A 25,880-nucleotide genomic window follows, 5' to 3' on the forward strand; every position below is an offset into this window, starting at 1 on the left:
CTCAGGGGACTTCTCTACTGCTGGAGGTGGGATGGGGACATTGGAATTGTCTCAAAAAGTAGAGAAAAGTGAGAAAAATCAGAATTCTATTTATACCCTTGTCTCTGTGCCACATCTCTTCACTTGTCTTTATCTTGTTCTGTCTTACGAGTTTCACCAGGAGCATTTGGGAGATCTGGGGGTGGAGATGAAAGTTGAGACCTGATGCTGGAGGGGAAGCCAAGGAAGAGGGTTTTTATGCTGAAGACCTGGATGGAAGCAGTGCTAACATCCCCAAGGGGCTAGAGATGGCAAGTGAGTCTTCCCAATCAGTACTCACTCTGTAGGAAAGTAACACTGGGAAAAGAACTATCTTAGCAACAAACTGATTTGGGAGGAGAAGGATAAATAATAACCCAACACCAGTGCCGGAGGTTGAAACTGACTAAAAGGGGACAAAGGAAACCAGGGGTCCAGTTCTGAAAGTCCCAGGATTCCTGTGCTCGCGCCCCTCCTGGGACATATCCACTGTGGAGACACTTGACTGTGGAGGTCTCAGGCTCTGGGGGTTTGCACAGCTGGCCAGTCTCTTCTCTTGATGGCCAGAAACTAGTACTTACTCATGCTGTAATTCCATTTAGATGTTGAACAACTTCTGAGCTTCTCTTTCTCTAGACTGAGTTCCAGTCATGGTTCTGGGACAAAGTAGCTGTGTGTGGTCCAGAGTAATTCATTGATAACAATCAACAAAATTGGTTGAAAACAATGTGTGTCAGGCATGCTGAGTTCTGGGACAAAAACACTGAGTCAAGGCATAGACCGCACCCTCTAAGAACAGAACAGCCAGATACTAATGATACTACTCCATGTCACCATGTAAATCATAAAAGAATTGCTGTACGTGAGTACTGAATTGTACCTAAGTAAGGTGTCTAGAATTATAATCACCCCAAGAATCCATTCACCAACTGAACATTTGTCCATTTGTCAACAATTACTCTTTGCCAGTCACTGCTAAGTGGTAAGTGATACAGAACTAGTCCTTTGTGGAGCTCACAATTTATTGGAATATGAAAACAATTTAATAATTACCCAAAAAGTGTGATAAGTGCTGTGAGAAGGGTGATACAGGGTTCTGTTGGATAGTGGTGGCTTCATGTAGAAGGGTCTTGTGATGTTGCTCAGAAAGAAGTGGAGGACAGAGCTGGAAACTGTGATTGTATAGCAAGTTATATGAGACTGGGGGGGGGAAAAATTAGTGGTCTGTGGTAAAGAGTTGCTGTGGGAACACCCAACGGGTCAGTCTTGGTGAGTCAGAAAAAGTCTCCTAGAGGGACAGAGGTCCAAGCTGAGGCCTGAAAAGTGAGCAGGAGTTAGCCAGGCATTGAGAGGGAAAGAGCATTCCAGAGGAGAAAGCAAAGGATAGGAACAAGCACGTGACAGTTTGGAAGACTTAACTGGTTCAGCATGGCTGGGGCAGGGGGTGCAAGGCGGGGAAGGTAAAGCTGGAGAGGTAGGCTTGGGTTAGCTCTTGCTGGGTCTCATCAGCCGTCCTAAAGATGAAGGCTTTATCCAGAGCGGCACTGAAGAACTTCAAGCCTAAGACCAAGGAGGAGAGATTTGTGCTTTAATGTCAGTTTGGTCGCACTGTGGAGACTGGTTTGGAAAAGGGGGAGAGATCAGAGACTTTTGCAGAGATCCCAGAGAAAGACTGGAAACCAGAATTAGAGGGCTTGGGGGAAGAGAGGTGTGGCTGTAGACAGATTTGGGCATCAGAAGCATACAGGTGGGAAGAGGGTAGCTGAGATCCTTGAGAGCTGAGGAAGAATGTGGAGAATATAAAAGGGAGGGCAGGGAAAGAGGAACCAGCAGACAGGATAAAACCTCGGAAGTGTGGTGCACTGAAAGCCAAGGAAGGAAGAAGGAAGGGCACAGTGAATGCTGCTGAGGGTTAATGACAAGAAGGAAGAATGTCCACTGGGTTTAATAAAAAGAAGCCTTGCTGGTCTTGGTGGGAGCAGCTGCATTGGACAGGTGAGATCAGAAGTCCCAGATGTCAAGGGATTGAGAATAATTTGGAGGAAGGAAGTGAAGGCAGTGGAGGAAAGGAGATAATTTTTAAAGAAGTTTGGTTGTGTTTGGAAGGAGAGAAAAATGGAGAGAGCAGAGTATATAAAATCGAGAAAAAAATTCGCTTTAAGTTTTGAACGTTTTAACATACTGTTTAGAAGAAGGGTTGAGTGGAGGAGGAAAGACTGAAAATGCAGGAAAGTGGGGATTAGTGATGGAACAAGCCCTGGAGAGCGGGCGGGGGCGGCACTGACAGTCCCGGCGCAGGGATTACCCTCCCACGGGAGCCTGGTGGCTTCTGTCCTAATTGGAGGAGACAGCGCTGACATTCAGCCGGTTTGCACTGGTACTCTTCAACCAGTTGTTAAAACACTTCTGTACCAGTTAGTAAGTAGTATAAGAGTAACTGCAATAAGCAGTAAAAATGATTAATAAAATACATTATAATACGAACTCATCAGTTCAAGTAATGAGACCGCGACAGCCATTGGCAAAATGGGCTTCCCGCTGTACCTGAGACGCTTTGCAGCGCCATCTGCCGGTGGGGTAGCGTCACTGCAGGCTAAGCGGCTGCTTTGAGCCTTATTAAACTCTAAAATTGCCTGTTCAAATTATCTTTGAATTATGGAGTTGCTATTGCTTCGAAATAGTTTAGCTTCTGCTTTGATTTTCTTGCTAGTACATTGTCATTCTTGCATCAGTAGTAAATTTCAGTGTTTTAATATTTACAAATATAAGAGTTTTTAATAAACTATTAAAGCCAAACTTGAATAAAGAGATAAAGTTTGAATATGTCTCTTAATATGCCTTCAGAAATATCATAAATGGGAATGCTTTGGTTCCACGGGAGAACAAAGAAGAAATATTCATGAGCTGCTGCTCATGATGTCTTCTGTTACTATGCTAAAAAAAAAAAAAAGATCAAAATTCTTTCTTTAAAAAAAAAAAGATCAAAATTCTTTCCAACGTTTTGTTTAGAAAATTGTCTAACACACAAACTGAAAAAAAGGACAATAAACACCCAAACACCTAAACAAGGATTTGACAAATCTAACATTTTGCCACTAGTCTCTGTCTTGTTTATCCTGTCTACTTATCTTTTATTTATTTTTCCCCTAGACTGGTTGGAAGCAAGTTGCAGACATGCTCATTCATTCCTAAGTCATCAGTATATGTCTTGCACAACCACACTAGACTTACCATGTCTAATGAGTTAGTAATTCCTAATCTAACCTAGTATCATATTCAAGCTTTCCCAATTTAAATGTCTTTTACAGCATTAAAGGAACAAACCAGGAATCAAGTTCCACACACTGTTCTTTGCTGTGATTATGTCCTCTTCTTTCCCCTCTTCTTTCTTTCTTTTTTTGACCGCACCACATAGCATGTGGGATCTTAGTTCCCTGACCAGGGATCGAATCCTCAACTCCTACATCCCTGCACTGGGAGAGAGCTTTAACCACTGGACTGCCAGGAGGTCCTTCCCCTTTTCTTTTTAATCCAGAACAGTCCAGTCTTCATAAAACTGACTCTTTGAAGAGACTAGGCCAGTCTCTTCTATAGAATATACTACATTCTGGATTTGTCTTATTGTTTCTGTGTTGTCATTTAACCATTCCTCTAGCTCATATTTTTTAATTTAAAAATTTAGGTCCTAGTTACCCAATTTGGGGACTGATTCTTCAAAAGTGCTGCATTTGTCACACTGTTTCACACTGGAATGCACATAATACGAGGTCATCCCATAGCTAGTGATGTGAAGTGTAATCAACTGTCCTATGAAAGTAAAGTGTTCCCCTTTGCAGTTAGCAAGTTATATGCATGGTTCTTTCACACTGTGATTTTTTTTTTTTTTTTGGCTGCATCTTGCAGCCTGTGGGATCTTAGTTCCCTGAGCAGGGATTGAACCCAGTCCCCTGGCAGTGAGAGCCTGGAGTTCTAACCAGTAGGCTGCTGGGAAGTTCCTGACACTGTAAATATTCTAAAAAACTTTCACCCAATAATTGGCATCCATAGTGACCCTTGCCTGAATGAGTTATTTCATCAAGGGTTACAAACTGGTGCTTTTCTACTTCTCCCACTACTCCATTTATAAGGAGATATTTATCTAGAGGGGAGCTTTCCCTCATCAACTGGAAAGTTAGCCTATTTTTAAAAAACCTATAGGTTTCTGGGTTTTATCCATTTAGTATTTTCCAATCACAGTCATTATTCCTTTTGTTCTCAAACTGTACCAAATGTGTATAGTAGGCGCCCTTTTAAGATGACTCCTGTGTCCTTTCGACATGCTCCAAAGTTGTCTGTGACTACTTTCTTGCTTCTGGCATGACGATGTCCCAGGCTCAGTTTTTACTTTCCCAAGCTCCAAACATGGAATTAGCCATTTCTCCAGGGAGTACTGGTTCTTTTCATGAAAAATGGTATATAGAAACCACTATTTAGATGCTGGGAGAACTCATTACTGCAGGAGTATCACTGCTTTAAGACACTTTTAATGTTAAGAAAAATAATGAATTCATATTGATATTTCCAATTCAAATTTTATATTGTAATTTAACTTTTTTCATGTTGTATTTTATGTCTTTCATCAGGATAATTTAAAATTTTAATAAGCTTGACATCTATTTGCTTTATCCTAAAATATTCATAAAAGTTTCAAAATTAGTGTTTAATACTACTGACAATAAAATAAGTGCAATTTAATATTTTTATTCGCTGTTCTTTTAGTCTTTAGAATATTTACCATGAAGGATGTACAGTGTACTGTATTCACCTGAGGGACTTCTCTGGCAGTCCAGTGGCTAAGACTCCATGCGTCCAAAGCAGGGGGTACCATTTAGATCCCTGGTAGGAGAACTAAGATCCCACATGCAGGCAGGGTCTGCAGTCCAGGTCTCCCCCACTCCCCCGCCACTCCCTTGCTATTCTTGCTAGACTGCCAAAGCACCCGTTCCCTTACTCCACCGTGGTCTAGGTGTCCATGCCAAGGTCACTGTTCCTCGCCTCTCACCTCCATCCCCCGTTATATGGAAAGTCCAGGCAGCCTCAAACTCACCAGCCGATAGCCTCTCCTGCCTTCCTTGGGCAGTCCTGCTCCAAAATGGGCCTGTGAGGAGTTGCAGGACAGTCTGTGGCAGCCGGTCCCTGGGAACCCAATACTTGTCTGTGCCCTCTGCACTCCCTGCCCTGCAGCACAGTTTAGGGCTTTTCGAGCTACAATCCCGGCTAGGTGTGGTTCTCCACTTTTGGGCAGTGTGGTGGGTGCGGGGCATGCCAAGGCTGAATTGGAGGCCTGGGGCCTGAGATCCCTGGGGGCTGGGGTAGGGTGGGGTGGGGAGGGGGATGGTCACTTATTCCCAAGAAGAGGCGGGGAGACCCGGCTTTATGAGAGGCACTGGATGGAAACACAGAAGCTCCGTTTTAGTCCAGGCACTGTCTCCCTTGGGTTAATAGGTAAGCTGTAGTTAATAGGGCAAAGAAAAATGAATTTCATTTTTTTCTCTGTATAACTATTTTCAAAGGCTTCGTTGTCTGGGTACAGAGCAGTCTGTCCCACACCTTGTTCTTCCAGGGAAATAAAGTATCAGGTCGAGCTCCCCCCAGAGCAGCCAGAACTTACTGAGGACAGAGCTGCTGATCCTTGGATGCTCGGATACAGAATAAAACTGTGCCTCTGAGGCTCCAACTGGGCCCTGGTGTTCCTGTGCTTGTGGTGCCCATAGTCTGGTCACTCCCCCTGGAGTCGGGGGAGGTTTCTCATCTCTTCCAAGAGCCCAACCCTTCAGTCGCAAGTTTCCCCGTTCTTCATGTCTAGTCTCACTTGTCCCCATAGATGTTTTTTGGACATTCAAAGGACTCATTGCAGGTGTCCCAGCCAGTCAGACCCCTATTTGCGAAGCTAGGAGGTATAGGAAGAGTGGAAGGGGGCTCTCATGGGTGAACTAAACATTTTTTGTCTTCGAACTGATCTTTGAGAAATATAAATTTAGCTTATGCAGTCCATCTTGACTACCATCTTGACTACATGGTCAAGAGTATTTATTTTTGTCGCTGGGGACAATCCCCAGCTCTGAGCTCCATGCTATCCCCTGAAACCTCACCTCCACCCAGGCCTGCCCCAAGTGACACTCTCATGTTCAGGTAAAAGGGGAAAGGGGCCTGCATTGGACAGAAACAGCAGAATCCCAGTCCTTTTGAGGTTGCTATTTTGAAAGGCCAGGAGATAGGAAACAGAATGGCCAGGACCTGTGGCCAGAGCCCTGTTCCACCCACGCCACCCCAGACCCCTGCCCCATCTGTCTCCCCTGTCACAGCGCTGACTCTCCCAGGGAAGCTGGGTGTGGACCCTCAAAGCGTAGAGTGTTTCTCCAGCCTGCTGAACGCAGATCCTGTCCTCACAGCACCCAGCTGACCCAGTCCCACCCCAAGCCATGGAGGGAGGGTAGACTGGGTAGACGGGCATGGAAGGCTCCACCCAGTGATTGCAACCAACATGGTCCAGGCCCTTCCAGGCTGGGCTTACCTGGTTCCTGAGCACCTTGGCTCTACCCACCCACGTTCATTGTCAATCTGGTCTGGCTGAGTTGTGGGGCTTCCAGGATTGGCTAGCCTGGATTTGGAGCCATAAGAATGTCCTGGAGCCCAAGGTCAGGCTTGCTCATGCTGCAGTCTCCTCCACTGGAGAGAGAAGGAACAGGAACCCTGTTCCCTGAGCCCCTGGGATCCTGGATGGCCATGGTCTCACCTGCTCTTTCCCTAGTGCTAGCCCCTGAAACCAGTTAAACAGCTTTAAAATATCTGGGGTTTTGGTTTGTGGTGGCTGAGTTTTTCACTGTGACTTGATAAACCCAGAGGTTTTTTCTTTGTTCAGAGCCAAGTAAGGCTGCGGTGGGGAGATTTTATAACAGCAGCCCTTTCTGTCCCAACCCAGTCTCCTCCCTTGTGTGCTGTGCTCAGTTGTTCAGTCGTGTCCAACTCTGAGACCCCATGGACTGTAGCCCACCAGGCTCCTCTGTCTGTGGAGATTCTCCAAGCAAGAATACTGGAGTGGGCTGCTATGTCCTCCTCCAGGGGATCTTCCCAATCTAGGGATCGAACCCAGGTCTCCTGCATTGCAGGTGGATTCTTTATTGTCTGAGCCACCAGGGAAGGCTGTTCCCTCCCTTAGTCCCAGCAAGTCAGCCAAGAGCAAGGTGGGTGCCCTCCAGAGGAGGCTGGACCAAAAGTTCTCCCACATCAGCAGTATCCATGCTGACCCTATACTTGGTATCATGAATCTGGGGGTCTGAAGTAAGAAGGGGGAAAGCTGAGGTCCCAGAGCCAAGGAAAAGGATTCTCATGACGACATTCCAACTGGTCTTGGCCCTCAGCACTTAGGGATTTGAGGTAAAAATTTGGGGAGTTTGGGTAAAAATTTTATTTTTCTGGAGATCGAGACCCTCTACCTGGCTAGGCTGGGGTTTCACATCTATAGGCACTGACCTGGCTTCACCTGGGGCCCTTCCATCATCCACCTCTTGTCCTAGCCATTGCTAGTCTCATTACAGGAGAAGGAACTGCAAGTGAAAAGGTTAGGCATCTACCAGGTCACAGCGGCAGTGCCTGAGTGGACATGAGTTTGAGCAAACTCTGAAAGGTAGTGAAGGACAGGGAAGCCTGGCGTGCTGTAGCCCATGGAGTCGCTTAGACACAACTGAGCAACTAAACAACAGCAGAAACATATATGTAATCTTCACTTAGAAATTCTATTAAATCTATCTCCTAGTCAAGATTTATAACCTCTGTCAGTGCCCGGAAGTTTCGAGTACCCCTCCCCCATTGAAACCTCACTATCAAAACAAGGTTCCAGGATTCCCCTGGTGGCCCAGTGGCAAGAATCCGCCTTGCAATGCAAGGGACAACAGTTCAATCCCTGGTCCATGAGGATCCCATAATCCACAGAGTAGTTAAGCCTGGGCACTGCAACTACTGAGTCCACAAGCTGTAACTAGTGAAGCTCATGTGCCTAGATCCAGAGCTCCAAAACAAGAGAGGCCACTGCAATGAGGAGCCTGTACACTGAAATGAAGAGTAGCCTTCACTTGCCACAACTAGAAAAAGCCTGCATGCAGCAACTAGAGAAAGCCCGTGTGCAGCAACAAAGATCCACCACAGCCAAAAATATTCTTTTTTTCCTAAGATTTATTTATTCAATAATTAAATAAATAAATCTTAAAAAAAAGAATCTGCCTGCCAGCGCAGGGGACGTGGGTTTCATCCCTGATCTGGGAAGATTCCACATTTGGGGCAGGGAAGGGGAGGCAACTAAGCTCACGTGCCACAACTACCGAGCTCATGCTCTAGATAGAGCCCATGTCCTGCAACAAGAGAAAGCCACCGAAATCAGAAGCCTGTGCACCACTGCTAGACAGTAGCTCCACTAGAGAAAGCCTGTGTGCAGGAATGAAGACCCAGCACAGCTGAAAATAAATAAATATTTTAAAAAGTTAAAAAGAAACGTGGTTCCATCTTCTGTGGTAATCTCTTTGCTTTTCTCTATGCTTTCTCATTGGTTTGCACTCTCTGTTAAATAAAGACCTGCAGATGTCTTCCCTAGAGCTGAAAAATCTCACTGTGCATCTCAAGTAGGTCCTTGGAGCTACTAGAGAAAGTCCGTGTGCAGCAACGAAGATCCACCACCGCCAAAAACAATCTTTTTTTCTAAGATTTATTTAATTTATTTAATAATAAAATAAATAAATCTTAAAAAAAAAAGAATCTGCCTGCCAATGCAGGGGTTTGCTGGGTGGGCTTCCCTTCTATCCTTTCTCTCTCCAGCTGGCAAAAACAAATCAGTGAACAATGTGTAGAACAACCCTTCTAGGAAATGGTGGTGGTAAGGGGTATACAAAGTGTATGGGGGGGAGTCCACTCAAGTAGATGAATTTTGAAGCCATTTGTTACATTAACTCCAGTATTGGAGCCACGAGGGGCACTAGAGTGTACCAACCCACTCAGGTCAGAAGGTTAGAGTCTCCTCTTGGTTCCTTTGACATTGCAGCAGCCTCAGGGCCCTTGCTTGCCCTGGGAATGGTTGGGAGGAAGTGGAGGAAAGATCATATTTTACTACCAGCAAGGTACTGTGCATTCTTTATCTTTTTCCTCCACAACAATACTGAATTTCTTTATAGTCTGATAAAAAATTTAGAGATAAACTCACTCATTATGTCATCTATTTTTCTTTTGTTCTGTACATTTCAGTATAGGGCATAAGAGAATCTTTTGTGGATCTTTCTGTATGTCGTCCTCTCAACTTATTGCTGGGTTGTTCAGTAACTCAGATAATCTAAACCTATAAATTATGAATTATAAATTCAATTTTAGAGCAGTTTTCCACAGTAAGAAGACTATTCATGGAGTTGGTGGAACCTGCCAATTTAAGAGTTTCAGCACCCTGGACAGATCTATATGTCTATGGACTCTGTACTCTATATGCAGTGTATTTGGAGCTGGAGTTCTCTCTCAATTGGACGCAATGGCATACCAGAGAGGAAAGTTTAAGGAAAACCTTAATGGTCATGAAATTGTGATTTTAAACACAGTCATTAATCACAATCTCAAATTCTGACTCTCTCCCACTTTTAACATGGCATTAACCATGATGTCACTATAACAGAAGACCCTGTTTGTGCAGAAGAGGAAGTGAATCACAGGGGCAGTAAATCACTTGAGTTTCTTTCTTCTGCCAGGCAGCCTATCTACAGTGAGCCTACAGTAACAGCATTTAGACCAAAGTAAGCACTTCAAGAAGGACAACTGTGTCCTGTAAAAAACCCTAGAGAGGCTGAGGGAAATGAAGGCAGAAAAGTTCATTACATTTGAAAGTAGAGGTCACTGCTAACTCTTGAGAATTGATAAGAAGGTTGGAAAGAGCAAAGGTCCAGAAGCACGTATAATTAAGGAATGGGGAGTGGGGAATACCAAGGAGACTGGTCTGGCAGGAACATATTCTTAAGGTAGGAGGTGGACTGGATTGGTAGGGTGTGAGGAGCTCAGGGGGCTTTCCAAATGGTGCTAATGGTAAAGAACCTGCCGGCCAATGCAGGAGACTTAAGAGATGCGTGTTCAATCTCTGGATCAGAAAGATCTCCTAAAGGAGGGCATGGCAACCCACTCCAGTGTTCTTGCCTAGAGAATCCCATGGACAGAGGAGCCTGGTGGGCTACAGTCCATGGATTCGCAGAGTTGGACACACTGAAGTGACTTAGCATGCATGCCCAGGAATTTACCCTATCTGGACAATGGTTACAAATCTTTGAGTAGGTCTAAGGTATGAAAAAGTATATAATTATGGGTGTAGTGGCAAGAGAAAAACAAACATGTTTTCAGTTCAATTTGTGTGAGCTACTTTTGATATTGAGATTTGATAACCAGATTTGAAGTGAATGCAGATAAAAATCCTTATTTCCCGTCTCCGGCAATGTAAGTAAACTAACAAGTGGTAGAACAAGGACTAGAGGGGCAGACCAGTCCTTGGACTGCAGAACAAGGGCAGTTCCAGGGACAGAGAAGTAGGCAGACAGGGAAACTCTGAGATTGGGAAAGATCAAGTGTAGCTGGGCGTAGAGAACCTGAGTTCCAGATGTAGTTACTGTTTTTAAAAAATAACTAATTTTGACTGTGCTGGGTCTTCGCTGTTGTGCTCGAGCTTTCTCTAGCTGCAGTGAGCAGGGGCTGCTCTTCATTGTGGTGCATGGGCTTCTCACTGTGCTGGCCTCTCGCTGCACAGCATGGGCTCTAGGTGCATGGGCTTCAGCAGTTGTGGCTCAAGGGCTTATCTGCAGTGCAGCATGTGGGGTCTTCTTGGACCGGGGATCAAACCCGTGTCCCCTGCAATGGCAGGAAGATTCTTTACCACTGGACCACCAGGGAAGTCCTACAGTTATTATTTTTATGTTATACACAGCAGAAATGGGATTTCAGTCAGTCGTCAGTCATATCATCAGTTTAACTACCACAGTCTCAGTTCAGTTCAGTTCAGTCACTCAGTCGTGTCCGACTCTGTGACCCCATGGATTGCAGCACGCCAGGCCTCCCTGTCCATCACCAACTCCTGGAGTTCACTCAGACTCATGCTCATCGAGTCAGTGACGCCATCCAGCCATGTCATCCTCTGTCGTCCCCTTCTCCTCCTGACCCCAATCCCTCCCAGCATCAGAGTCTTAATGAATCAACCCTTTGCATGAGGTGGCCAAAGTACTGGAATTTCAGCTTTAGCATCATTCCTTCCAAAGAAATTCCAGGGCTGATCTCCTTCAGAATGGACTGGTTGGATCTCCATGCAGTCCAAGGGACTCTCAAGAGTCTTCTCCAACACCACAGTTCAAAAGCATCAATTCTTCGGCGTTCAGCTTTCTTCACAGTCCAATTCTCACATCCATACATGACCACTGGAAAAACCATAGCCTTGACTAGATGGACCTTTGTTGGCAAAGTAATGTCTCTGCTTTTCAATATGCTATCTAGGTTGGTCATAACCACAGTCTAGTATTATGTAAAATCAAAAGATTTTGGGACGGCTGTGTAAAGATATATGTGTAAGAATATATGTACAGAACATATATGATGATGTACTGTATATCAACAGTAGTGATAAATAAAGGAAACCTCCTAAATATTTATTGATAGGGTAGTAGTTCCAAACATAATGTGATAAAAGTGTTAGTTGCTCAGTTATGTTCAACTCTTTGTGACTCCATGGACTGCAGCCTGCTGGGCTCCTCTGTCCATGGAATTCTCCAGGCAAGAATACTGGAGTGGGTTGACATTCCTTTCTCCAGGGGATCTTCCCGACCCAGGGATTGAACCCACGGCTCCTGCATTGCAGGTGGACTCTTCACCATCTGAGCCACTAGGGAAGCTATAATACTACAGAATAGTATTAAAAATGATGTATTAAAGTTTACTTTGTGACACTGGCACAATGGCCAATTTGAAATGTAAGTCAAACTTATAGTTATGAGATACCACTGGCAGGATGATATTGTACATGTAAAACAGCAAAAAGCAGGGCATTTTGAATAGAATGATTTCATTTTCAAAAAGCTACAGCAATGGGAATTCCCTGCCAGTCCAGTTACAACAAAGTGCTTTCATTGCTGAGGGCCCAGGTTTGATCCCTGACTGGGTAACTAAGATCTCACAAGCAGTGAGGTATGGCAACAAAACAAATCAAATAAACAACCCCACCAAACAAAGCCAATAAAACAAAACAAAAACTACCATGAGCAAGACAATTAAAGTTATCAATATCTGAAAGAAAGATTAACTATCTCCATGTGCAGAGGATATGATTTCATGCATAGGAATCCAAAAGAATACACTAAAAAATCATTGGAACTAAAAACAAGTTCAGCAAATTGTCAGGATGCAAGATCAACATACAAAAATCTATTGTATTTCTATATAGTATCAATGAATAAACCAAAAATGTATTAAGAACACAATTTATAATACCACCACCAAGAATAAAATAGGAGTAGAATTGAGAGTCTAAAAATAACCTTCACAGTTATGATCAATTGATTTTTTGAAGAGGATAAGACAATTAAATGGGGTAAAGCAGGAGTCTTTTCATCAAATGGTGCTGGAACCACTAGCAAATGAATGATGCTGGATCCCTATTCCACACTACATGCAAAAATTAACTCACAATGGATCAAAGACTTAAAACTCTTAGAAGACATAGATGCAAACTTTATGACTTTGGATTAGGCACTGATTTCTTAAATGTGGCACTAAAATCACAAGCAGCCATGGGGAGAACTGAGTGCTGACTCAGTTGATGACCAGAAGGTTTACGACCACTAGACTCTGGGAAGGGCATTACTCAAGGTGAGCTTCGGTCAGTACCCGGAGAGGCAGAATGGAATGATTTCTCTGATACTTTCTAGTGTTAAGTCAACAAGAATTGAAATGTGATATGTTTGGAGAGGTCAATGAAATAGGAAACAAAGGTTCAATTTTTCTTTTTTTTTCTGACAGTGCCTAACCTACAGTGTTTTAGGAAAACCTTTTACTTTCATTTGTTCAGCTATAAACTGGGAAGAGGGATGTGTTCTTTAGGCATGCTAAGGGAATTTAGACCAAAAAAAAAAACAACAACCAAAAACCCACTCCTATGCTTACACCATATGCATAACATAGCTGTTGAAAATATGTAAATCTGTGACCCTAGGGTTTCTTTTAAAAAATGTATACATAGGAGAAAAAGTTGCTTGCTCCTTGAAAGAAAAGCTATGACAAACCTAGACAAAGTATTAAAACAGAAACCTCATTTTGCCGACAAAGGTTCGTGTAAGTCAATGGTTTTTCCAGTACTCATGTACGGATGTGAGCGTTGGATCATAAAGAAGGCTGAGCACCAAAGAACTGATGCTTTCAAATTGTGGTGCTGGAAAAGACTCTTCAGAGTTCCTTGGACTGCAAGGAGATCAAAGCAGTCAATCCTAAAGGAAATCAACCCTGAATATTCATTAGAAGGACTGATGCTGAAGCTGAAGCTCAAATACTTTGGCCACCTGATGTAAATAACTGACTCATTGGAAAAGACCCTGATGCTGGGAAAGACTAAAGGCAGGAGGAGAAGGGGACGACAGAGGATGAAATGGTTGGATGGCGTCACTGGCTCAATGGACATGAATCTGAGCAAACTCTGGGAGATAGTGAAGGACAGGAAGTCCTGGTGTGTTGCAGTCCATGGGGTCACAAAAAGTTAGACATGATTTAGTGACTGAACAACAGGAAAAAAAGAAGGGTCTTCCATTCAATTCCAACAGCCAGAAAAAGTGTTGAGTGAGGGAATTCTGATTTCTGAGAAGTGGAGAAAGCACAGCTGCACAAGAACAAAAACTTAAAATATTTTTGCTGCAGTAGCTTTTCTGCCTTTAATCCCTTTAATTGACTGCTCCCAGCTACAGTGAAACACATGGTCTGTTTGAAATAAATTGTGCTGAACAGTCTGGGGAAGAAAAAGATCCTGGAAGACCATTGTTCCAGTCAGAACAGAACCACGTTTGAATTGGAAAAGTTGTGTTGGGTCTTCCAAATCTTAGGGGCAAACACACTTGTTGTCTGGAGGTTTGAGGTCAGAAGTCCACAATCAGTTTCAGGGGGCTAAAGTCAAGGTGTGAGCTGGGCTGGTGCCCGCTGGAGGCTCTAAGGAAAACCCCATTCCCTTACCTTTTAGAGCTTCTAGAGGCTGCCTATGTCTCCTGGTTTGTAGGCCCTTCCTCCACCTTCAAACAACATCCCTTCAATCTCTTCTTTCATCATCACATTGCCTTCTCCTCTGACTCCTCCTTCCTTAGCTGATAAGGACCGTTATGATTACATTTGACCCACCCTGAAAATTCATGATACCCTCCCCCAAGGGCCTCAACTTCATCACATCTGTGAAGTCCCTTTTACCATTTAAGGCATTATTTACAGTTTTCACTGATTAAGATATGATTAGGGGCCTTTGTCTGGCTCTAGGTGAGTGATCACACCATCGTGATTATCTTGGTTGTGAAGATCTTTTTTGTACAGTTCTTTTGTGTATTCTTGCCACCTCTTCTTAATATCTTCTGCTTCTGTTAGGTCCATACCATTTCTGTCCTTTATTGAGCCCATCTTTGCATGAAATGTTCCCTTGGTATCTCTAACTTTCTTGAAGAGATCTCTAGTCTTTCCTATTCTGTTGTTTTCCTCTATTTCTTTGCACTGATCACTGAGGAAGGCTTTCTTATCTCTTCTTGCTATTCTTTGGAACTCTGCATTCAGATGCTTATATCTTTTCTTTTCTCCTTTGCTTTTCACTTCTCTTCTTTTCACAGCTATTTGTAAGGCCTCCTCAGACAGCCATTTTGCTTTTTTGCATTTCTTTTCCATGGGGATGGTCTTTATCCCTGTCTCCTGTACAATGTCAGGAACCTCAGTCCAGAGTTCATCAGGCACTCTATCAGATCTAGTCCCTTAAATCTATTTCTCACTTCCACTGTATAATCATAAGGGATTTGATTTAGGTCATACCTGAATGGTCTAGTGGTTTTCCCTACTTTCTTCAATTTCAGTCTGAATTTGGCAATAAGGAGTTCATGATCTGTTTTCATTCCAATCCCAAAGAAAGACAATGCCAAAGAATGCTCAAACTACTGCACAATTGCACTCATCTCACAAAGTAATGATCAAAATTCTCCAAGCCAGGCTTCAGCAATATGTGAACCGTGAACTTCCAAATGTTCAAGTTGGTTTTGGAAAAGGCAGAGGAACCAGAGATCAAATTGCCAGCATCCCCTGTATCATGGAAAAAGCAAGAGAATTCCAGAAAAACATCTATTTCTGCTTTATTGACTATGCCAAAGCCTTTGACTGTGTGGATCACAATAAACTGTGGAAAATTCTGAAAGAGATGGGAATACCAGACCACTTGACCTGCTTCTTGAGAAACCTATATGCAGGTCAGGAAGCAACACTTAGAACTGGACATGGAACAACAGACTGGTTCCAAATAGGAAAAAAGAGTACATCAAGGCTGTATATTGTCACCCTGCTTATTTAACTTCTATGCAGAGTACATCATGAGAAATGCTGGGCTGGAAGAAGCGCAAGCTGGAATCAAGATTGCCGGAAGTAATAGCAATAACCTCAGATATGCAGATGACACCATCCTTACGGCAGAAAGTGAAGAGGAACTAAAGAGCCTCTTGATGAAAGTGAAAGTGGAGAGTGAAAAAGTTGGCTTAAATCTCAACATTCAGAAAATGAAGATCATGGCCTCTGGTCCCATCACTTCATGGGAAATAGATGGAGAAACAGTGGAAACAGTGTCAGACTTTATTTTTTTGGGCTCCAAAATCACTGCAGGTGGTGACTGCAGCCATGAAATTAAAAGACGCTTACTCCTTGGAAGAAAAGTTATGACCAACCTAGACAGCATATTAAAAAGCAGAGACATTACTTTGCCAACTGAGGTCCATCTAGTCAAGGCTATGGTTTTTCCAGTGGTCATGTATGGATGTGAGAGTTGGACTGTGAAGAAAGCTGAACGCCGAAGAATTGATGCTTTTGAACTGTGGTGTTGGAGAAGACTCTTGAGAGTCCCTTGGACTGCATGGAGATCCAACCAGTCCATTCTGAAGGAGATCAGTCCTGGGATTTCTTTGGAAGGAATGATGCTAAAGCTGAAACTCCAGTACTTTGGCCACCTCATGCGAAGAGTTGACTCATTGGAAAAGACTCTGATGCTGGGAGGGATTGGGGGGCAGGAGGAGAAGGGGACAACAGAGGATGAGATGGCTGGATGGCATCACTGACTCGATGAGTGTGAGTTTGAGTGAACTCTGGGAGTTGGTGATGGACAGGGAGGCCTGGTGTGCTGCAATTTCTGGGGTCGCAGAGTTGGGCAGGACTGAGTGACTGAACTGAACTGAACATACCAATAGCTTTTGCTGTATATGTATTCAAGACTATGCAACTTGGAGCTATGTTTTCTAGAAATGGTTGTGGGGGTCACTGAAAAGTACAAGAGGAAGGACCAAATAACATTTTGCTTTACAAATATCTCTCTGGGTGTTGGCAGTGCCTTTGGAGGAGAGGAAGACTGGAAGCAAAGAAATATGTTAGGAAAATTTGGCAGAATCTCAGGGACAGATAATGACGGTTTCAGCTAGGGCAGTGGCCATACACTGTGACTGGCATCCCTGCCAGGGTCAAACGCCTGGGACCAAGCAGCCACAAAAGGTTGGAGGGAAGGCTGAACCAGAGACAAGGGCAGCACTGGGTAGAAGCCTGCCCACGCTGAGTCACAGGTTCCAAGGGACATGGATCTCCTGAGTTGAGGCACTGTTAGGTATATTGGGTTTAAGTGCTAAGTATTTGTGGACTTGGAATGAGTGGTGCTAGTGGAATGAGGGCAGGGATGGAACATCAGCTGAGAATGAGCATAATCGGGGGATGGAGCTGCCACAAGGTGGCGCTAAAGGAGCGGACTCTGGGCGAGGGATGCTGACACTGTGACCAACGCAACTGCAGAGGAACTTCAGGAAAGCCACTTTTCCTTGTTTTTATTTTTCTTTTTTCAATTGTATTAGGTTTCTTGTGAACCATTTTCTAGCATCGGAGCCCATTATCCTCTCTTCTTCCTCCTGGTTCTTTCTACAATTTGACTTTTCCTCTTATATTGTGGAAAAATCTTCCTATTGAGATATTGCAAATTTCCAATAAGGGACAATTGTTCAGTCGCTAAGTCGTGTCTGATTCTTTGCGACCCCATGCACGCCAGGATGCTCTGTCCTCCACCATCTCCTGGAATTAAGGGACAATAAGCGTAGAGAATCCTGTCCCTTTTATCTCCACGTTTCTCACTAACCCACAGCTTCCCACACTTCCCAGACACAAAAGGCTCAAAGGATAAAATGGAATTTCTTCTTTTACACCCACATCTCTGGGAAGCAAAGGGCACACCCAAGTTTGGGGAACACATCTGAGCTGGAAGAACCAAGAAACCTGCAAGACATGGGATCCCAAATCCGTGCATGTAGTGGGGATGGTACAGGGGTCTATGAAGTATGACGATAGGGAGAAACCCGTGGAAGCTCTCAAGTGGGAGTCAGCCGGACCTCCAAGAGAAAGTGAAGTGAAATGGAAAGAAAGAATCTCAGCAGCTGGGCAAGAGCCAGACCCTGACGTGGTCCGCGAGTGTTTGCGGCTTCCCTGCTGTGCAGCTCAGACGCGTTGCTGTGTCGCTTATTCAATGGTTATTTTAATAAATCCTTAAATCAATGGTTATTTTACATCCTCTACCTACCAGCCACAATGCTGGGCTGTGCAGGTACAGAACTCCAGGAATTCTTGCAGAGACATTGATCTGGTGACATGGATTTGGCACCAGGGCCAGCTGCAAGCAGAACCACGTGCCTTGGGGCTCTGTTGCTACTTGCCCGGGGCGGGGGGTCAGGGGTCGCTCCCAGTCCCTAGCCCTGGCCTGCTTTGGCAAGGTTCTGCCAAGTGAAGCCCCAACAGTGGCAGAAGAAGAAAGAAATGGATGGTGTCTGAGACAAGTTCAGGCCGCTGCCCAAGAAAGAAACCTGTAAATGCCTAAGTCATAGTTCCTGGTGATCTTTCGTGCAAGAATATTAAGAGATCAGGACTCCTGCAGTCAGTATGGAATTCATGTTGGCTATACGCTTATCAGAACTTAAAACAGTTCAGGATCATTCACTCTGGCAAAAACACATCTCTGGAATGGATGTTATCAGCTCCTCCTGCACACTGGAGGAAATTGGACACTGTGGTTTAGATAACCTTGGAGAGCTTGCAAGTTTAAGAGGCTTGGTTGCACAACACCCAAGATGTTAACAGCAGTTCATATTCAGTCCTGATGACAGAAAATTCTTGTATTCAGGGAATGCTTCCTAATTCTTGTATAATACGACAGAAAGAGCAGAACCCAAGACGTAGCAGCTGAGACAGAAATCCAAGCATCAATCAGATGCTTACTAAACTAGATGCAATGAGATAAGTGCTGAAATGACAAACAAAACTCAAGAGAGAACTTTGAGATCTTGAGTGCTTCTTATATGAGCAATTGTGTTTTAAAAAATAGTTTATTTATTTATTTGGCTGTGTAAGATCTTAGTTGCAGCGGCATGCCAACTCTCAGTTTCAGCGTGTGGAATCTAGTACCCTCACCAGGGAAACCCAGGTCCCCTGCATTAGGAGCGTGGTGTCTTAGCCACTGGGCTACCAGGGAGGTCCCAGCAATTGTTTTAAGAGGCCAGAACACTGATTGATTGTGAGGAACTGAAATTGTGCAACTCAGACTGAGACTTGAAACCATGATCTTTTGACGGAGATCACACACCTGGTCTGAGGATGTAATGAAGCTCAGGTTCTTGATGTCTCATCACAGAAAAGAATTCAGCAATTGACAAAGTGGTAGCAAAGAAGAGGATTTATTTAGAGGAAAACACACTCCCCAGAGTGTGGGCCATCTTGGAAGGCAAGAAACCTTGAGAGAAACAAGTGGATATGAAACAGGACGGAAGGGGGCAGGGAACAACCTTTAAAAAAATGACACAGCAATAGGACATGACAAAAACTGGTTAGAACCAACTAGGTCCAAGATGGCACACAAGTCAACCTCAGTAGACCTTAAGCCTCAGTATACACTCACTGTAACATATTAGCATGCTAAATGACATACCCATCAGTGTTATGACAGATCTCGCAAGCCGAGTAGTTGTGGCGCACAGGCCTAAGTTGCCCTGCGACATAAGCAGCAGGGATCAACCCATGTCCCCTGCATTGGCAGGCAAATTCTTAACCACTGGACCACCAGGGAAGTCCTCCCCTGTCCTTCAAGTGTGAGTTCTGCCCACCGTTCCCACAGTGGGAGCTGTTCCGAGGACACAGCTTTGAGAGAGCAAGGTGTAGTAGAGATCATCTGGACTAAAGGCGTGACTGAAGCCTGTCAAGGCCTCTATATAATAAAGATTCTTATGGGTGAGTAGGGAGATCTACTTGTCTTGTTGCTGTCCAGAATAAGCTTCAATTGTTATAAGTTCCCTTGCTTATTTTAAACCTGTCACCTACCAACCTGGAGCAGTCTACCTCTTTCATCTCTCCCTGCCCTCCGTGAATGGGGGCTGCTTTCAGAGTTTACTTAGGAAGCCCTGAAGGTTTTGAACCAACAACTAGATCCTTTACCTCCCTCAAGTCTTTTTCTTTTCTTTTGGCCGCAGCTGGTAGCATGTGGGATCTTCATTCCCCAACCAGATATGGAACTCTGGCCCTGTGCAGTGGAAGCATGGAGTCTTAATAACTAGACCACTTGGGAAGTCCCAAATCTTTTTTTTCAAATGGCACTCTTAGTTGGGATTTCTTCAAAGCAAACTCAGTGACAAAGACTTGGGTGCAGGTAGTTTACCTGGAAGATGATCCTAGGAACTATGGTGAGGGAATGGGGAGTAAAACAAGGAGAAAGGGAGGAAAGTGTACAGAGGGCACATCTAAATAATAGTGCCACCAGGGCTCCACTCTGCTGGAGGCCCTGAGACTATGTAGAACATTTACCCACCGATACTCATCCCTCACTGTTTGGGGTGGCTCCCAGGAATATTACTCCCTGGCAGTTTGGGCCTACCTTGCATGGCTTGTTTCCAGGTAACAGTCTCGGCCTGAGACAGGAGCTGCTGTCATAGGTGGGAAGGATCTGCTGGAGGTAACCTTCTGAGGTTGTCTGAGGGGGTATGGAAGAGGCACCCTCAGAGTCTGCTGGACACCTTCTCAGTGTTGCCTGCCTGGGCTGCTCTAACTGAACCTGGAACCTATATTCCACAGCTTCTTTGCTCTCTTGGCCTTTTCTGTTGCACATATCCCTTTAGAATACATAATTTACTGTCATAGGTTGCTTTTTTTTTCTTGTCTTACTTCTGACTCTTGTTCATTGATTTATATCCTAATTCCTAACCAAATGGCCTGGCATAGAGTGGGCCCTCACAAAGTAGTTATTAAATAAATGCATGAAATCCTGGCTTTCTGATACCTAGTGGGAAAACTGGATAACTTCATTTGTTGGTCTTCAGTGTTGGAAGAAGCTTTAGGAAAAGAACACAGTCAAACTGCCTCATGTACAAATGTGTACTATGGGGACAATAACTCAGATTCACTGATGTCCAGGACCTGTCTTTTCTAAAATACTTTGCTGCTTGTTATTATAATCATAGTATAATTTTGATTACTAATTAAACTCTACTGCAGTCCTCTTAATACTCAGTTTTCAAGGTGTCACCACATATATTATCTCATCTGATAGTTAAAGCAACTTTGTCACATAAAGCTAAAATTATTTACTATTCTCTTTGTTGAGAATCTAAGTAATTTTTGCATTCCCTTCCAAATTCAGAACAGTCTCTCAACTCCTCTCTGTCCCCTGACAATAACTATACTCTTTTTTTTTTTTTTTTAACTAGTTTTAAAAAGTGCTAAGCATATCTAAGGTTCAGGAATAATTAAGGCTCAGTTTCTATGGCTTTTGGAAGACCTTGTTTACTTATTTATTTTTTGGCTGTGCTGCATAGCATATGGGATCTTAGTTTCTGACCAGGGATCGAACCTGTGCCCCTGCAGTGGAAGCGCTGAGTCCTAACCACTGGATTGCCAAGGAATTCTCAGACCTTGTTTTCTTGAACCAATTGTGATGACATAAGTTTCTTCTCCTCTAATTTTATCTAACGAGTCCTAAAAGAGCACAGATTTTGGACTACTAAATTGCTTAGAAACATTAAAGAAAGCTGACTACTGCATACTAGGACTTTGATTTCCTCTTTGTTACAGGAAATCCATTTTTGCACATATTGACTATTGTGTCATAATAAGTAAACATGAAAAAGGACAGAGTTTTGGCTATGATGTCTAGTGAGAGGAACCTCTATCTCACTGTGGACATGTTCAGTCATGTGTCCTCATAAATCACACTTGAAACCACTTGGCCAAGAGTCAGATTCAGTGTGCAAGAACCAACCAGCTCAGAAATGACGAGGGAGCCAAGGAAGGTGAGCTGAGGCCACAAAGGGTCCAGGCCTACACAGAGTGTACCTTCAGGCTACACATTTGTGTTGGCTGCTACAGTTGACTCCTTGGGCACTATCTCCAGAAACAAATGTTAAAGAATAACTCAGAAACATTTAGTTACTTGCACTGAGATTAGTATTTTCCAAACAAATAATGTATCCACATGTGAGGGAATCGGTGGAGAGAATGAGTTAGGCCCAAAGGCAAAATGAGGATGTGGTAGATTGCTACACTGGTAGTTGTTAGGGAATCAGTGAACCTCCCAATATTCACACCCCAGCGTAGCCCCTTCCACACTGAACCTGGACTTGGCCATGTGATTTACTCTCATCTAGGGGACATTAGCAAGCTTGATGAGAACAGAGGCTTGACAAGCACTCATACCTTGGAGCTTGTCTTCTTGGATTACTCTCTGTGGAAGTCAGAGCCATGTAAGAAGTCCAGCCACCCAGAGACAGCCATGCTGTGAGGATGTCAAAGCCAGCTACATAGCAAGGCCACACGGAGAAGCAATGAGGTATCATATACGCAAATGAAGCTTCTTGAGTCTTCCAGACCAGGTACCAGCCACCAGCTAAATGCAGCTGAGTGATTCCAGCTGATGCCGTACAGAATGGAATAACCACCCAGCCAAGGCCTCAGTCAGTCTAGCCTACAGAATCAGGGGAAATAACATACTGTTTTAAGCTACAACATCATGCAGTGATTTTTATGCAGCAATGAATAACTGCAACCAAGATTTACAAGAGAAAGGGAAGAAAGAAAACTGCATTCTGGAAATACTGAATCTTATTTCTCTACTTTTGGAGTAAGCTGAGTAGCTGGCACCCAGCAAAGAAGTCAGTCTGATATTCTGTCCTCAAGTAAACTGTCCAGGGATATCAAATAAAACAGTTTTTGTTGTTTACTGATTCTCAAGAAAACCTTGAAGGTTTACCTACAGAATTTATTGTATAATATCTGCCAATGTCCTTCTGTCAGTACTTTTGACTTTAATTAGTTCAAGTTGAACAGTGTCTCGTTAGAATTTTATAGAAGAAAACAGAGATTGGGAAAAGACCCAACACAAAGTGGCCTGCAGAATCTGAACCCTCCCTCTGCCAACCCCACCCTAACTTCTTTTCTTCTGTTAAAACAGCATCAATGACATATATACACTACAGTGTGTAAAATAGCTAGCTAGTAGGAAGCTTCCGTATAGCATAGGAAGCTCAGCTGGGTACTCTATGATAACCTACAGGGATGGGATAAGGGGGTGGGAGGGAGGTTCCAGAGGGAGGGGATACATGTACACACATAGCTGATTCATTTTGTTGTACAGCAGAAACAAACACAGCACTGTAAAGTACTTATACTCCATAATAACGTTTAAAAAAGAATAAAATAAAAACAGCATCAGGGACTTCCCTGGTAGTCCAGTGGTTAACAATCTGACTAGCAATGCAGGGGATGCAGGTTCTACCCCTGGTGGGGGAACTAAGACCCCACATGCCACGAAGAAACCATGCCACTGCTGAGCCTTGCATGCCACAGCTAAAGAGTTCAAGTGCTGCCAAATAAATAGATATTAAACAAAATAAAACAAAAACAGCATCAGTGGCATCAGCAGTTTGTCTGTCCAGCCCTTTAGTCAACAGTCAGAGCTACCTAAAAATGGACTATCTTAAGGCTCAGGGCTTTGCAAACATCCCTGGAGCCTGAGTTCCAACCATGGTACTGTACCAAGGAGGCAAGGGTGGAGGGGCACTTCGGAGGCAGGGTCCTGGAAATGAGAGCTACTTCCCAGGGCCAAGTGGAAACTGGGATCTATCTCCCTGAATGGTGGGACTAAGAGGATGACAACAACAAAAGACAAAAAGGACAAAGAAGAGGTTAACTGGAGACAGAGAAATGCAGACAGAAACAGAGGAAAGAGCTGAAACATTCACAGAACGGAATTACACAAAGTTAAGCAGAATTAAAATTTATTTGGAAGACAGAGTAAGTCCATCACTGGTGACTGGAGCTCTGAGGCTGCACTTTCTCCTCAGGAAGCTGGGCTGGAATGGGGTGGGCTGTGTTTGGCAAGGGCTGTGGTGGTTTGGGATCTAAGTAGATGAGCAGAATTAGTTTTTGAAGACTGGCACTTTCCACACCAACCCCAAACTCACCCATTGGTCTTCTGCAGCTCTCTGTTACCCATTGTCTCTACTCCCTGGGTTAACCCCCATTTTCTCAACCACCTCTCACCTGCCTGGTTCCCCAGCTGGGCCTCGGGCCGGTCTCCCCAGAGCACATGCCTCGGGTCGTTGAGGAACCGCTGGCTGCGCTGGCATGTCAGGCAGGTCTGTACAGTCCAGCGCTGACCCTTGCAGCCTGGAATGCATGTGGGAGAAAGAGAGTGCCCAGGTTTGGGAGAAGAAAAGGTCTCCTGAACCCAGTGTTGCCTCCACTGTTTTCTAGTAGGGATTCTCCTCCCTCCCCACCTTGAACGCAAATTTGATGGTGTCAGGTCCCTGAACAAAGTCTATCATTTTCTTGGCACCCTTTAAGACAAAGTCCAAACTCCTTAACAAGACTCTTCAAGATCTGCCCTGCTTCCCTCTCCCACCTCAGGTCTTGCCCTTGCCCACCTCAAAGCCTGCCTCCTGAACTCTCAGTTCCTTGACAGCACCACAGGCTTTCTTTCCTGAGGCCTCACAAATGGCAAGGATTTCCATCTCCTACTCCCCTGCCCTTATAAAGAACCTCACCACCACTGGTTTAAGTAACTTCGTATTCTACTCCCCTAACTGAAGCATTTTTCTAGGCTATTCTAATCGTTCCTCTTAGTCCATCCCATGAGACCATATTTCAATGAGAATGTTGATTCTAGAGCAATCCTTGACACATCTCAGAAAAATAATTCTTGAGTGAACGAATGAAGATGGGAATCATCCTCTATGATGTCAAATAACATCTATTATCATGGCCGGGCGAGGCTGCCTCTCAGGGCAACATCATTTTTCTACTGCCCAGATCTGTCTGTCCAAGTGGAGTTAACAACTCAGAGAAAGCCACCGACTCCAAATCCCACACCTGGCACGCGTCTGCCTCGAGAAAGGGATCACTGCCCGTCCCCTCCCCAGCCCACAGGTGTTCCTCATACATCCCACCTCAGCAAGAGGGTACTTACGTCTCTGCCGCTGGGTGCAGGTCAGACCCGGGATGAGGAGGGAAGAGCAGCCACGGCAGAGAGTTCGCTTCACCGAGGGGTCCCTGGGGGCGGAGGCAGGTGGTGGTCCGGACGCCCCCTCTCCCTCTCCAGTCCTTCCCCCGTCCCGCCCGCTGCCGGGCTCCATAACCTCTCTTACCGCCGTAATACGAGCCGCTTCGCTATGGTCCTCTCCGTGTGGCAGTAAAACCTCGCTAGCGCCTGGTTCTCTGGGTCCTGTGCGAGGACGCAGTGGGCGGCCTGGGGAAGTGAGCCGTCACTGGGGGCCCTCCGCATTGGGCTCCCCGCCGTGCGTGCGCCGCGAACTCACCTGGTACAAGAAGCTGAGCCTCTGGAGGGCCTCGCGGTCCTTCACCGGCCCCGCCATCCGCGCCGCGCGAGCTCTCTACACGCGACCGTCCACAGGCCCCGCCCCAGGATAGCCACGCCCCCGGCGTCCGCGCGAGACCTCCTGGGAATTGTAGTTCCGGGAGCGATGCGCACTCCTTTTTTTCTGGCCTTCCTTTCTCTGGCGCCACCCTATGGCCTCACAGACCCAACTGTTCGCAAATCCACCCCGCCCCTGCAATGAGAGTCCAGGGGCCTCCTCCTAGTCTTTTTCAAGCTAATAATTACATTAGGCAGAGACTGGAGAAGTTAGTTGAGCAGAAGAGTCTTAAACCCCTAAACATAGTCAGGACAGAAGACTCTTCTTTTTAGGCAGATAGGTTGGGAGATGGTTAGGTGCAGTTTATACCCAGCTAGACTTTCTGCCCTATGCTCCTGAAGACAAAGGCAGATGCCTGGAAAACCTACAGACAGAAGCAGCAGGTCTCCCTTTTTTAAAAAAAGGCACTGGTGCCAGTGGGAGTGACGCTGGAAGGGATCATGAGGGTAGTGGAGGGAGGGAAGAGGGCTCCTGGCCCTTAGAAAGCACAGCTTCCTCCCAATCTTTTCCACTTAGCAGATGCAGTGCTGGCCACAGTAGGGGATCCTCACTAACCCCTAGTCTCAGGAACTGAGCACAGAAACCTTTCAACAGCATCCGCCTGAAGAAACATCCCCT

The 25,880-nt window shown here is 44.8% G+C and overlaps 1 protein-coding gene across 4 annotated transcripts; it reads right to left on the bottom strand.

Moving 5' to 3' along the window:
• Positions 1-1,441: 1,441 nt before the first annotated feature.
• Positions 1,442-25,229, bottom strand: RPP21 (ribonuclease P/MRP subunit p21). 4 transcript variants are annotated; one of them, XM_068961170.1, is made up of 5 exons: positions 25,146-25,229; positions 24,975-25,075; positions 24,797-24,879; positions 23,872-23,997; positions 1,442-1,578 (listed from the first exon to the last, which is right to left on the bottom strand). In XM_068961170.1, the coding sequence occupies exons 1-5, from the start codon at positions 25,200-25,202 to the stop codon at positions 1,442-1,444; spliced, it is 504 nt and encodes a 167-aa protein (XP_068817271.1). In that variant the 5' UTR covers positions 25,203-25,229. The 4 variants fall into 4 exon arrangements, with proteins under 4 accessions (XP_068817271.1, XP_068817274.1, XP_068817273.1 ...); XM_068961173.1 differs by lacking the exon at positions 1,442-1,578 and adding an exon at positions 20,212-20,308; XM_068961172.1 differs by lacking the exon at positions 1,442-1,578 and adding an exon at positions 23,602-23,729.
• Between the last annotated feature and the right edge of the window lie 651 nt (positions 25,230-25,880).

The sequence above is a fragment of the Capricornis sumatraensis genome, chromosome 22 (genome assembly GCF_032405125.1).
Source record: "Capricornis sumatraensis isolate serow.1 chromosome 22, serow.2, whole genome shotgun sequence".
NCBI classification, from domain to species: Eukaryota; Metazoa; Chordata; class Mammalia; order Artiodactyla; family Bovidae; genus Capricornis; species Capricornis sumatraensis.

What these genes read in the sequence shown, in the direction of transcription:
- RPP21 (XM_068961171.1), bottom strand. Translation starts at nt 25,202, where the DNA reads ATGGCGGGGCCGGTGAAGGACCGCGAGGCCCTCCAGAGGCTCAGCTTC. An exon ending in AAGCGGCTCGTATTACGGCG is followed by an intron (nt 24,931 to 24,974) that starts GTAAGAGAGGTT and finishes GGACGGGGGAAG; the next exon opens with GACTGGAGAGGGAGAGGGGG. An exon ending in CTGCACCCAGCGGCAGAGAC is followed by an intron (nt 23,998 to 24,796) that starts GTAAGTACCCTC and finishes CATGCATTCCAG; the next exon opens with GCTGCAAGGGTCAGCGCTGG.